Raw genomic sequence first — 14,524 nt, forward strand, 5'->3', positions numbered from 1 at the left:
GGATGTGTTGTCGGTCATGTTGTTAGCCCAGTTGAAGGTCTTGATGGCTGTAGTGTTGGTACTGTTGTTAGTCTGGTTTCTTGTGCAGTTGGTTGTGTTGATGGTCTTGTTGTTGGTTGCATTGTGGGTCATGTTATGGTTTTTTTGTTGATCATGTTGACGGCAAGTTGTTGTTTTTGTTGGTGGTTGTGTTGTTAGTCATATTGTTAGCCCAGTTGTTGATCATGTTAAAGGTCCTCGTGTTGTGTTGGTATGTTGGTTGGTATGCTAAAAAATTATTGATTTAACAATTATCCGTCCATTATTTTTCTGTGACGCCGATGGGATTTCACGAAAAAATGGAAGTAGGTGGGGCCTTCAAAACAAAAATACACATTACATACATTAACACTGTTTTTGGGAATATTCTTTTACATCTTAAACATTACCTCTTATGAAATGAAAGGTATCCTCAATCAAAGGAAATGTTAAACAATAATAAATAAAACAAGTAAACTGGGTCATTTACAGCCAGTCCATCACAGAACCACACACACATATTCACATAAACAGCTACACACACACACACACACACACACACACACACACACACACACACACACACACACACACACACATGACCTCATAACTCACAATGTCCTCTTAGTGTTGCATGTATTGACGAAAAATGTCCTTATAAACCATAAAAGTCAACATGAACCAACACACACACTGACACCTTCACACACTTAACCCTTGTTCTGTCCTATGGGGTCAAGATGACCCGATACTTACATTGACGTGTTCTCCCTACCATGACAAAGGTGGATAAAGGTGGAAAGATTTCATGTAATCCATGGACACCAGTGAAGATCACAAATCATTGAAGAAAAAAGGTTCAGAGCACTGTCTAGTGGGTCTACATGACCCAACTCCCAACGTTAAAGTGCCTAGGATAGCAACAAGGTTAAAGGGACAATTTAGTCATAAAATTCAAATGAATTATATATTTTGTGTTACTACATTAAGCTGTAGTGCACGGATGGAGAACCAGTAGGAGCTATGAAAATTTTAGCGCTGATCTGTTTATAAAGGTGAAGACCAACCAGAACAGAAGGTGAAGTGCAGGAATACTTTATTAGGATTTTATAGGCTTAAATACATTGTCCTTTATAGAAATTGTGACTCATTTAATATACTGATACATATCTTATACATATAAAGAAATAAAGTGACTGGATTATCTTGTGGGCATAAACTTGTCTAAATTTATATTCACAGTTGGATTTTCCTCAGTTTTAAAACCATTTACATAAAAAGAATCAAATTTGCCCATCAGGTGTCATGTGAGGAATCTGAAGAGTTTCTGAGAATCACTTTAAAAATTTCAGGCGTTAGGGAAGGAATGATCAGGAAGCATTTACAGAGCTCTTATCTTTTAAAAAGTGTCAATAACAATTTATATTCACATCAACACTAACATTAATAAAACATCTTGATATCTGCCTCTTCCGGTCACTAGAAAACTTCTTCACAGGATTTTTCTGATGTTTGTGTTTGTCTGCCTTAGCTGACGTTATTCCAGTTAACGCTGTAGTATGTAGCTAAACTTCTTCTTGTTCTGCAATGTTTCTCTTTAAATTGTAGCTATCTGGTTCTTTGGGTCTCCCCATTGTTATGTATTTTAGCTGGCGTTTTGAACGGACTGAAATAGTGAAAGTCAAGAAGAAGAGCAGCTGGGCTCTCAGCTCTAGAAACTTCTAGTTTCCAAAACATAGAAAGGAAACAGACTGATCCAGATCGATTGATTTGGATATTTGTTGAACACATTTGTGATAAAACTCCAAAACTGTGTTTCATTATGGGACTACATACAAAGTCCTTTGGATACTCCTGGACTGATTGGGCGTGGCTGTGGGCTGTGACACCAGCAGACCAACACTCACATGTTGGTGCAATGATAATAAAAACGTGTTTTGAAGACATTACTGATCTGATTTTTATCCTAGAACCTCTTTCAAGTAGAACTAAATCTGGTTTTAAGGTTCTTATTGACCTGAGTTGGTAAATTCTGAATAATTACTAGATGCTAACATGTGTTCCACTTCGTTGGGATCAAAAACCTAAATTTTTTTTTAAATTCAATTAAATTAAAGATAAACCATGGAGTTCATGTGAAGTACAGTTTTAGCTTGTATTTTTTTCTGGTTGTAATGGGTGATGTGAGGTTGGACGACAGTGGAGCCATAGTCCGGTTTAGCACCGATCCCCTTGTCGCTACCGGATCTGTAACGGCTACTCAATCCATCCGCGCATGCGCAAACATTACATCACTTCCTCCTTGTGACCAAGATCGTGACAGGAATTTAATTTAGATTGACTCCTGTAATTCACACGTGAGTCAGCCTGACTGAGAAGCAACAGGAACTCAATGCTTTCCTGTGAAGAAGTTTCAGTGCACAGACTGCAGCGCCCCCTTGTGCTGGGAAGCACATATGACAAGCTTTAACAGAGACCCAGGAGCATGCAAACCAAACAACATTAATATTCTCGTTCACAGTGACAGGTTAACATATTTGATCATGCAGTTGTCGGAAGGCTCAATAGGAGCCAGAAGTGTTTGTTCAGGTGAAGGTCCATTCTGAACTCTGATTGGTTGGGTTTCTTTCCCACAATAAAAGACTGTGTGTGTGTGTGTTTGTCTATTGTTAAGGGGCTACCCCGGGGGCGACACACCAGCTTTTGGGGTCTTATTTTAAGTGTGGTTTGTGATCACAGCACCATGGTCGGGATGTGATGAACTAGAGATGCTGGGTGGGGCACGGCGGTCAGCTGTGGTGGGTGAGACGGAGGGGGTGAGTGCATTCCCCCTCCTCCCCCCACCACAACCACACCCGCCCCGGGGTTGCTGCCGTCTCCAGTGGGCCGGTGCCGAGCGCTCTTCTGGTGCGCCCGCAGGCCGGCCAGCTGGGAGTAGGCGGACTGGCAGACGTGGCACTTGTAGGGGCGCTCCCCGGTGTGCAGGCGCACATGGTTCCTCAGGGTGGAGGACTGGCTAAAGCGGCGGTTGCAGAAGCGGCACACGAAGGGCTTGTCCAGGGTGTGGATGCGCATGTGAGAGCGCAGGTTGCTGCGGGAATTGAAGCCACGGTGACATATGACACACCGCATGCGGCCCAGACTGGTTGAAGAGGAGGAGGAAGACGACGATGAAGAGGAGGAGGAGCCATCACAAGTGTGGAGCTCATCTATTAGGAAGTGAGAGAAAGAGTTCAGGTTTATTTTTACCTGCAGCAAACACTCTTCTACTGTGGGGCAGTAGCACAACTTTGCACAATTGATGTATAATAGTTTTTACACATTTCATTAAAAGTTTAATAATTCTTCATCATTAGTTAAAGTTTTTCTATTTTTCTATTATTCAAGGATGTTGACAGAAGAAATATTCTTCTGCGTCATTTATGCTTCAGATAATAAATTATAAACCAGTTATTACCACTTTTACTCTTCTTCGTTTGCTCCTCATCTCCTCCTGGAATTCCAGGAATTCCCAGGAAGGTGTTGTGGGAGTTTCCGTACCAAACAAGCAGCTCCTGGTCCGGCGGGATCGTCTGCACAAAGAAACCGTTTCCTTTGGTTTTTGTTCATACGAAAGTAAACCATTTTTCTGTTATCTAGTTTATGGATAGACAAACAATCAAATTTGGACTTTTTCATGTAAATGTTTGTTTTTAAAACATCTTTGTTTTTTTTAAAACTGGTTTTATTCAAATAAATAAATACTGGTAATAGTATTAAACAGTTCATATACTATTGTACCATCTTTTATTAGTACTGTTTTGCTAACCTAACATTACGTCTTTTGATTAGATGTGATTTAATTTGAGTTTAATTTGAAATGGTCTATTTCAAGCAATCAAAGCAAGTATAATGCACAAAACAACACAAAACAACACAATCATCAGTTATACATTCATACAAAGACGTATTGACTTAGGATAATTAGACAATATTGCTTGAAAAGGAGTTGAAGGAAGTGGGAGATATATAATCCCACCTCTATTCTACCATAACCATTTTATTACATGATTTATCATTATCCTTTATCAGACAGAATTAAGAATCCTAAAGTTTTTACTTTCAAATCTGTACAGTGTCCTTCAGTGTTTTGAAAGGCCCTTTTCAATAAAATGCAATATTATTATTATTATTATTATTAAGCACCAATAACTACATGACAAAGATGAATTGCTTAGTTACTGTGTAAAAATAGACATAACTATATTTTGGAAATCAGCATAGCACAAACAGATCAGTTATCTAAAATATGTGCAGATTTTCTTTTCATTAGAAAAATCCTGACTATGATTAAAAATAACACTATATCAGAAAAAATATACAAAACATTGTTTCAAAATTCTTCATAGCATTAAGTGTCAAAAGTTAAAAATATGTACAGATTATTATTAAACTAGTTGTTGTTGTTATCAACAGAGTGTTCCGACTTATAATTTCTGTTATCTAATATCTATTTTGGAAGGGAATAACAAGACTTTAAAAAGTCAGTTTGTGTGAAAATACTTGAATCAAAAAATCCCATTATTACATCCTCCTAACAAATTGATCATTTATCAAATAAAATGACAAACGACTTTGAAGCAAAGAAAAAAGTCAAATGGCGTGTCGCAGTGGCAATAATCTGAAAGTGACCGTTTCTGCCAGCAGGGGGCGCTGCAGACCTCAGTGGAGCATGCAAAGTCTGATAAGTGTCAGAAATACTAAATATTCGTCAGAATAATGACTGCAGCTTTGTTCCCCTGCTAAACAAGTGTAGCTACGAGCTGTGAGTTGTGGTTCTGTTGGTGCAGAGGTGGAGCGGTCGACCTGTGATCAGAGAAGGATCACAGGTTCAGTTCCCAGCTTGTGTCAAGGTGTCCTTGGACAAGACACTGAACCCCACATTGGTTATAGGTTGGCATCAGCAGAGCCGCCACCAGTGTGTGAGTGTGTGTGAGTGTGTGTGTGTGTGTGGCTGAATGTGACTGTGACTGAAAAGCGCTTTGGACCTTAAAGAAAGGTAAAAAAGCGTTGTACAAGTCCACGCCACTTCCCATTTAGTGAAAACATCAAGAAAATGGGATCATCTTCCAACAGCTTTATTAATTTTCTCCTTATATTTTAATCTATGTACTACCTCATGGGTTTGATGTATTTGTGCTTTGTAGTTTATTATTGCAGTGTTCAAGTTTCCTTAATGCTTAAAAGAGATCAAATCAAAATTAAACTTACAGTCCACCAATTTCAAAAATGGAAAAGGAAATCAAGGATATTTGGGGACTTTTTCAGACATTTTGTTTTGTGTTTGAAGAAATAAAATTATCTGTATCAAAAAATTTAAAAATGTTCACTATCCTTAAAACCTATCCAAGCTTTTGTGTTGATGTTCATGAAGAGACCCTCTTTGAAATGTTGAAATGTGTTTAAATGACATTTTAGGTTAACGTTGGAGTTGACCTTGTCACCTTTGTTTTCTGCTTTGAACTAAACAGTGATGGTCCCACCAGGAAGTGGACTAAATTCTGTGAAACACAAACTCACAAACAACAACTAAAATCTGGTTTTGTGAGCTGTGGACGTCTGCTGGAAGTGTGTTTCTTAAAGTTCTGCTTCTTTGTTCTTCAGAAAGGACTTCACATTTAAGCTGTGGACGTGATGCATTCACTGACCTCCACAGCCTTGTAAAAAATGCTGCTGCCGATCTGAACCACCTCCAGGTTCTGCTCCTGCTCGTTCCGCGCACACTTGATGTAGGTCATCCAGCTCCTCTGGTCCTCCTGACTGGCATCAATGAAATACCTGACGGTCCCGTCTTCATTAAACACCTGCAGACACGAGCAAAAGCAAAGGAAAGGTTAGCGTTTGTCATTTTGGTCTGTGCTACCTTCATAGATAGATGCCAGGATTTAGCTTGACTCCAGATAATCAACCTTAGATGGAGGCCAATTATAGTAAATCGTATCCGTCGTGTTGGAGGGAAAAACAGCGAGTGTGAAATATTTCACCAACCTGGAAGCTAACAGCCAGTTTGGCGACAAAAGTTACAAAAATAAAAGTCAGTAACTGATCTGTTTGTTAGATATTCTGTAGTTTAGCATTTAGTGTAACACATTTCAGCAGGTAGTTTGCTATATTTATGGAATAAAACATTGATTTATTATTTTAACTTTTGAAAAAAGGTTTTATAACGTCGTATAAGACAGGCTGAAACCTCGTTCAGCAGTCCGGTCCGGTATTTTGAGCATTTCCATTGTAAAATGCGAATCAGACCATTATCGGGCCTCCGTTGGTTGCAGGTCCACAGAAAAATGGAACACACCGGTTAGGGCGGAGCTACTGCTAAAACCCGATGATTGGCTAAAGGTCATCACCACAAGAGAAAGCGGCTGTCTTCCTCCTCGCCGCCCGCTATCTTTTCTCAAACAAAATCAACATTTTTGTATCTATCAAGAACCAAAACAGCAAAGACAGTAAACCACATCCTTCTGTTAAAATCAAATGTCAAGTTGTTATTGATTTGAAATATTAAAGTCTTGCTGTGATCGTTTTTTGATCTATTTCCAAAGTGTCAGAGTATTTTTTTTAAATTATGATGGTGCCGTTTTTCGCCAAAATCTAAAAACCTGAGTCGTTTTCGAGGACATAGTTTCTGCAGAGCGGCAGGAGTTCATCAGAAATTCACCTCTGATTGTGGGCGGGACTGTTGGCGCAGAGTAAACCCGCCCCCATATCTTCTTATCCACCTGTTTACACTCTCCCACTAGCTTACAGCCCCCACAAGCCCAACCTAACATTAGCGGTGCATCAAAAAGGTCAGATCCGTCCATCCTTCCAGTTCTGATCCAGATTCCAGCTCAGACCAGGAAAACAAAGACGTTCAGGGATCCATTGGTCTGCAGGAGGATGATCAGAAAGGGGCGGAGCCGGGAGAATGTGGTTTGCCGATGTCACAAACATGATCTTTTTTTAAAAGATTTGTTTCTTCTGCTCCTGTTCCACAACAATTTGAATAAAGAAATACTCAGACGTGCAATTTAGAGCTTAATGTCCTCCAAAAAAACATTTTCATCCAAGTGGATCAGTAAAAATGGTTCAGAGGGAGAACATAAATATGTGCTTCTTAGAATGAAAGTTATTTTTTTAAACCATGATGCCTGAATAAAAGGTTGCGAGAGGACAAAAAGGTAAGAATAAGGGTTGGAATTGTCAGAATTTCCATATCGGCTCCATCAAGACCACAAAACAACGTTACCAACTGTGTTATACTGATAAATGCTGAAGGTATTTCAACATTTTGGACATATTTCATGTTGCTGCTGGTCCGGTGAGGTTTGTTGCTCTCCGTTCTGAAAAACATCTCAGATGTTTTCATTGAACTGCATTTGATGAAAACTGTCGACTCCGTTTCTGCTTTAGTTGTCGTCAATGACTGCGACGTTCTGAGCCTTTGTGTGCATTGTTTTAAAGTCAAGACAAACACAACAAGTCCGGAGAAAAGTTACGCAACATTTCTGAGCAGGATTTCCATTGGATTTGGGCGTCTGCACCAGATCCACGCCGAACTGCATCAGTGTTGGCCTGACTCCACCACAGAGCAGCCGGATGAGCGGCGTTCACTGTTGGTGTTTTCAGGTTTCAGTCAGTGTTTTATATATATATATGTATCTATATATATCATGCTTTTCTTTGTGGGTTGAGTCATGAAGCCGGTCCCTGCAGGGACCTCCTCTGATCAAACTGACCGGCTGACGGGTTGATGGTGGTGGAGTTTCATGCTGTTGCTTCAGGCTGCAGACTGAAGGGTGTCAGTGGTTTGAGGGGGTGCCGTGTTGCTGCCTCACCTCCCACATCAGGTTGTTGTTTTTGTACAGGTCGATGTGTTCGGGGGACACCAGGCGCCCCGTGAACGGCCCCATCTCTGTCCCCGCTTTGATCCAGGTCTTAGAGAAGATCCCCAGTCCTTCTCCTGCCGCACAAACCAGACACAAACCAGTCAGAGACCCTCTCTCACGCGGTTCACGCCTCAGTTCAACAACGTCACTGCAACTGGCATCACTTTGGATGAGTTTTTACCTGGAACTGAGCTCTGAGCGATGATCACCTCACTGGGTAAAACCAGGCTGGACAGTTTCTGCACCTCTGGACACAAAGACAGCCCTTAAAGCATTGGATCCATTCTGGTCCCCAAAGGGGTTTTGATTCATTAAAACGCTCTAATCCAATTTCACAGATGTTTTTAGATGCAAACGTCATGATAATCTGCTTGTTGAATTTGAACATTAGATTAGAAATGAGCATGAAACCGATTTATTTCCACCTCAACGGTCACATTCTGTCCAACAGAAAATTCAGGAGCGCCTCAATGAATCATTCAGACTGAAAAAGGAACGTTTTGCTGAAGGTGAGCTAAAGCCTGTCCCGCCACAGCCCGCTTCGCGCTCTGGACCACGCGCGGAACGGTTCGACGCGTTCGCTCCGCGCGCGCGGCGAAGGAGCAGAAAACCACCTGCAGAAACGAAACGGATCCAGAAAAACACCAAGTCTGAGCTCCACCCGCCCCTCTGGAATTATTCCCAACGAATTTCACCACAAACACAAACGAATTTAACATAAGACGGAAATTAGAATGAAAAACAAAAACCACGCGCGCGCGAGAGAGAGAGAGAGAGAGAGAGGCCACGCGGCCCGCGCTGGAAAACTGAAAGGAGAAATTTAGGGGAAAAGAATTGATTACAACCAGACATGTTCAGAATTGTTCTGCTCAGAAAATTGAAAAATGTTTTCAGAGGAGAGTAAAGAATCCGATGAATTATCAGAATATTTTTAGTTGAAGCGGTTTCACCAAATAAAAAAAACGGACTTTATTTATGAATTAAAAACCTTTTAAGCGAAAACTAGTTGGGATTTTGCGCTTTAAACGGTTTAAACATTTTTACGCTTTTTCTCCAGAATTAAATGACATTTTTAAAGTTGATGTGTTTTGTTTAGTTTTAGTTTGAAGGTGTTTTTTCCTCATCAGAAGTTGCGCGTGCGTGCGCGCTCTGTGATCGGCGCACTGACCTCCGGAGAAGGACTGCGCCAGCACCTCGGCGGTGAAGGCGGTCTTGGGGCTCGGCGCGGTGCGCAGGTCCTCGTGCTGCAGGTGATGCTGCGGCTGCTCGCCGAGCACGTGCCTCCAGCGGCCGTACAGGAAGCTGTGCAGGATGTCGGAGGTGATGATGTCCGCGAGGGAGAGCGGCGGCGGCGGCGGCTTCAGACCCCGCGAGGAGCCCGGCAGCACGGAGCCCATGGCTTCCGTTCAGGAGGTCAGACGAGTCCACCTGTGGACGCGGGTCACACCGGGAGGCGCGCGCGCGCCTTTCCGTTCCAGATAGAGAGGCTCCGGGAGCGCAGACACCCGCGCGCTCGGAAGGACAGGCAAGTTTGCCCGCGGCTGCGGTGCTCCAACATTTCTATTAAGGGGAGGGGGGTCCCGAAGCTCTCCGCGTGCGTCTATTGGCTTCCTTGTCGCTCGCGACACAAACACAAGTTCAGTACAGGCCTCAACAACTGGAGCAACCCTGGGCCCAATCCCCCACCCCTCAAGATCCGGTGGATCTCAGATGAGATCTGGACCTCAAACCTTCATGAGTGTCCGAACCTGCACGACCCCCCCCCCCCCCCCACACACACACAGATGAAACGCTCACACTGGGCTGCTCGGTCTGACCAGAGTGTTTGTGCTCATTGCTTCATGCAGGTTTTAAGGTCGTTTCAGTCTGCATTTTCAGTCAGGTGCATGCGGGAAATTGCATATCAAATATAAATATGTCCGATTTTAGCTCATTTCCATCTGCAATCTCCTGGCAGGTCGATGTTATCAAAGACAGAAAATAGATTTAAATAACAATTAAATAAATAAATATATATATAATACAAATACAAAAGAGAAGATCTAAAATGCAATAATAGAAATACATAATGACTCATGCTGCTTTATGTGTCAGGGATGTCCGACATTCTTTAACATGTTTTCTAAAAAAAGCGGGAAAACCAAACCTGCAGATGCAGAGAAAACATTTTTCTGCTCATTTAAAAGATACAAATGCTGGTTGTTTGGCTTAAATGAACAAAATAAAATGAAGAAAATATTTTCAGCTTTGCTGCACTTTTCTGCAAAAAGACGAGAGGTCTGTGTGGTTCTGGTTCAGTTCGGGTTCTTTTGTTTTAATTACTAAACACTTTTGTGCCACAGCTGTTTCTGTAGACCGCGTTAAGAAATGTACCCCATAAAGCATCAAACTATAAAATCCAGCTAAAGTCATGGACATGTTTTAGAAAGCAAACGTTTTTGTTGGTTTCGTTGTTCCTGCAGCTGTGCACCATCCGTGCGTGAGCGTCGAGAGCTCAGCCCATCTGAGAAGCCCAGACATCAGCCCCGCTCTGTGCTGCTCAACCTGTTGGTCTGGTTTTTTTATTTTCCCATTGCATGCTGGGTTCTTTCAAACGCTGGTTCCAGCATTGAGGACATCAACTCTGGGCATTTTCGCTTTAAAGCGGAGATGGAGCAAATGGAATCCAATCACCTCCATGTTTCTCACACACATGCGCACGCACGCACGCACACACGCACACATACACCTTGAGGTTGTAGCTAAAATGATCCAAGTGAGTCTCAGCGTAGAAATGAAGGAGAATCAGCAAAAGCAGCAGGGTGTTTTTCTGCCTCCCCTCAGTGATGCACGGTGGCAGCGGCATCATCATTTGGGCTCGTTTCATATGAAATTGAACCTCTTCAAGAAGTGAAGGATTTTCAAAGGAATAGGTGGAAATACAAGCACACGAAGGGAGAAACAAACCAAAACAGAGAACAAAAGTTCTTAAAACCCCGAAGTTCGGGCAGCGGAATGTAGGCCCAGGAGGAGGAGGAGGAGGAGGAGGGCAGCGCGTGAGTGACGGAGCACGAAAAGCGATTAGAGGAGAGATTACCAAGACAACAGGTGCTTTCTTCATCCTCCTCCTCCTCCAGCGCCCCTCCACAGGACAATTATTCTCTCTTTCACTCTGATCTGTATTTATGAGCTTTTTAAACATTTATTGACCCACACGCACGCGCGTGCGCGTTTTCTTCTTAGCTGGATGGAAACATTAGAATTCATTTGTGTTTTTTTGGAGGAGCTCAAAGGATACAAATTCACTCTAAAATAATTAAAACATAATTTTTTTCTTTATTTTCAGATGGTTTCTGAGATAAGCGAAATAAAACCAGCAAAGCTGAAGGAATAAAAATACATGGCGGCGGAAATGCGCAGAACCTGCGACAGTTTGGAGATGAATTCTCTCCTATATATAATTCAAATGGACATGTTCCTGCGTTCCTCCTCATCCACAAAAGGTTCCAGTTGTTCCTCCGAGCCTCCTCTCTCAGTCCCAGGCCCTCCGCGGCCCCCGGCTCTCCCCCTCCGGCCTCGGAGCTCTGCGCGTAACAGCCCCGCAAAGCCCCGCGCATTGTCCCGAGAGACTGAGAAAGAAACGGGAGCAAATCCGGGAATAATGGCAGATTTGCAAATGTTTTCTCAATAGATTTGACTCAATGAAGTCTGGAATCAGACTCCTTTTCTCTTTCTTTGCGGGGACTGTGGCCGCAGCCGCCACGCACGCGAAGCCGAGCGGGAGTTTATTAATGTGGAGGCCGATTGTGTCGCAGAAGGACACGCTCTAATGAGCTTTGAGCAACAAAAAGCTCTCAGTAAGAGGCTCCCGGTGTCCTCCCGCCTTTATGGAACCACTTTAGCCCCGAAAAAAGACGCCGGGAAGTCAGGAGGCGGAGGAGCGGCAGGTGACTGGCACGCGTAAAGACAAGAGGAGGAGCGGAGAGGAGGAGGAGAGAGGAGGGATGGACGGGAGGTGAAAGGAGAGGTGGTGGGAATGAGCCCAAATGGCGCAGTAATATTGTCCCACTAACGTGATTAAGCGGCGCTGTGGCCTCATCAGTATTCATGCGCGCCGACAGACGCAGCGTGCGCGCCGCTAATGATCCGCCTTAAAGAGGCTTTTAATGATCATCAGCACCCCCCCAACCCCTTCAAATGGAGTTTTATTCTTTTCACACATTCATGGAGGATTTTGTTCATTGCGGCAGAAGGTCCTCCAACAGGAGCGACCAACAGAACAGCATCCATCCACCATCCATCCATCCATCCATCCATGCATCCATCCATGCATCCATCCATCCATCCATCCATCCATCCATCCACCATCCATCCATCCATCCATTATCCATCCATCCATCCATCCATCCATCTTTCAAACATTTGACACGGCAGGTTTTCTTCTGACCTGCTGCGTCTTTTCTCCTTCAGAAACTCTTTGCTGCTGCTTTTCTTTAATTGCAGTCGTTTTTTAACTGAAACGTTAAAACAACTTTTTCAGCTTCCAAAAAATATCACAAGATAACCGAAAGATAAATGATTTGTTTTTCTTCTTTCAGTTTTTTTACATTAAACTGTGACCTGGACGTTTCTTTCACAATAAAAGTTCAGTGAAGACGGAAACTTTGGTCTGAAGGCAGCCTGAGCAAAAACAAAGCAGTTTTCCGAAAATAAAAAAAACCGTCCTATTAGCGTGAAACAGAACATGTGAGAAGCTGCTGCTGCGTCACTAATAATGGTGGAATATCTCTTCATCCAAAATGAACCGACTCTTCGCAGCTTTCAGAAAGCTGAGTTTATTTTAATCTGCCATTTTTAATCTACCAAATTTTAGAATCCATCAGATTTTTTTAAATTGGTAGAAGAACAGCAGATGCTATCTGACAAAAAAGAAATGCTTCATGCTGCATATAAATCAGAAGAAGAACAAGGTCTCTGAACTGTCTCTGGGTGGAAGGACCACAAAGACTGAACCACAGTAAAGAACATTCGCAGGAGGGCCTCCAAGAGCACAAGGACTCATCCAAGAGCTCAGATTTGACAAAAGCATCTGGATCATCCTCAATAACAAATGTTCAGAGGCGAACATCTCAGATTTCCATGGACAGTGTCCCAACAAATGCTCCTTTTTGTAAGGTTCTACATGTGAAGAAGTGAAGAAAAGGGTCAAAGACGTGCATTAGAACCATGGAGCACATATCTTTTGTTGGCAATGACAGCAGTCAAACGTTTTCTGTAATTCTTCACAAGGTTTTCACAAACTGTTGCTGGTATTTTGGTCCATTCCTCCATGCAGATCTCCTCTAGAGCAGTGATGTTTTGGGTCTGTCGCTGGATAACACAGACTTTCAACTCCCTCCAGCAATTTTCTAGGGGTTGAGATCTGCAGACTGGCTAGATCACTCCAGGACCTTGAAATGCTTCTTATGAAGCCCCTCCTTCGTTGCCCGGGCAACGTGTGTTTGGGATTCATAGTGAAAGACCCAGCCATGTTTCATCTTCAGTGCTGATGGAAGGAGGTTTTCACTCAAAATCTCACCATATGGCTTCATTCTTTCCTTTATACGGATCAGTTGTCCTGGTCCCTTTGCTGAACAACCGCCCAAAGCATGATGCTTCCACCCCCATGCTTTACAGTAGGTCTGGTGTTCTTTGGATGCAGCTCAGCATTCTTTCTACTGCAAACACGATATGTAGAATTCTTACCAAAACGTTCTATTGTGGTTTCATCTGACCATAGGACATTCTACCAATCCTCTTCTGGATCATCCAAATGCTCTCTAGCAGACTTTAGACGGGCCTCCACATGTACTGGCTTTAGCAGGGGGACACGTCTGGCCCTGCAGGGTTTGAGTCCCTGGTGGTGTAGTGTGTTACTGATGGTAGCCTTTGTTACTTTGGTCCCAGCTCTCTGCAGGTCATTCACTAGGTCCACCGTGGGGTTCTGGGATCTTTGTTCATTGTTCTTGTGATCATTTTGACCCCACAGGGGTGAGATCTTGGGGGGAGCCCCAGATGGAGGGAGATCATCAGTGGTCTTGCATGTCTTCCATTTCCTAATAATTGCTCCCACAGTTGATTTCTTCACACCAACCTGCTTACCTGTTGCAGATTCCGTCTTCCAGTCTGGTGCAGGTGAACAATTTGGTTTCTGGTGGACTTAGACAGCTCTTTGGTCTTGGTAATAGTGGAGTTTGGAGTGTGACTGTTTGAGGTTGTGGACAGGTGTCTTTCCTATAGATAACCAGTTCAAACAGGTGCCATTAATACAGGTAACCAGTGGAGGACAGAGGATCCTCTACAGAAGAAGTTACAGGTCTGTGAGAGACAGAAATCTAGATTCTTTGCCATTGAGCAAATACTTATTTTCCACCATAATTTACAAACAAATTCTTAAAAAACAGACTATATGTTTTTCTGGATTTTTCCCCTCATTTACTCTCTCATAGTTGAGGTTTAGCTATGATAAAAATTACAGGCCTAACTTGCACAATTGGTGCCTGACTGAATACTTTTTTGCCCCACTGTATGTCCACTCACTGGCCACTTTATTGGGTTCACCTGTCCAAATGCTTGTT

At 42.9% G+C, this 14,524-nt stretch overlaps 1 protein-coding gene across 1 annotated transcript; it reads right to left on the minus strand.

Moving 5' to 3' along the window:
* Positions 1-1,102: 1,102 nt before the first annotated feature.
* On the minus strand, positions 1,103-9,613 carry LOC101172909 (PR domain zinc finger protein 12). Its single transcript, XM_023958855.1, has 6 exons — positions 9,097-9,613; positions 8,110-8,175; positions 7,878-8,002; positions 5,706-5,861; positions 3,476-3,590; positions 1,103-3,227 (listed from the first exon to the last, which is right to left on the minus strand). The coding sequence occupies exons 1-6, from the start codon at positions 9,323-9,325 to the stop codon at positions 2,752-2,754; spliced, it is 1,167 nt and encodes a 388-aa protein (XP_023814623.1). The 5' UTR covers positions 9,326-9,613; the 3' UTR covers positions 1,103-2,751.
* Positions 9,614-14,524: the final 4,911 nt, after the last annotated feature.

Source organism: Oryzias latipes, chromosome 9 (genome assembly GCF_002234675.1).
Source record: "Oryzias latipes chromosome 9, ASM223467v1".
In the NCBI taxonomy this organism is placed as follows: domain Eukaryota; kingdom Metazoa; phylum Chordata; class Actinopteri; order Beloniformes; family Adrianichthyidae; genus Oryzias; species Oryzias latipes.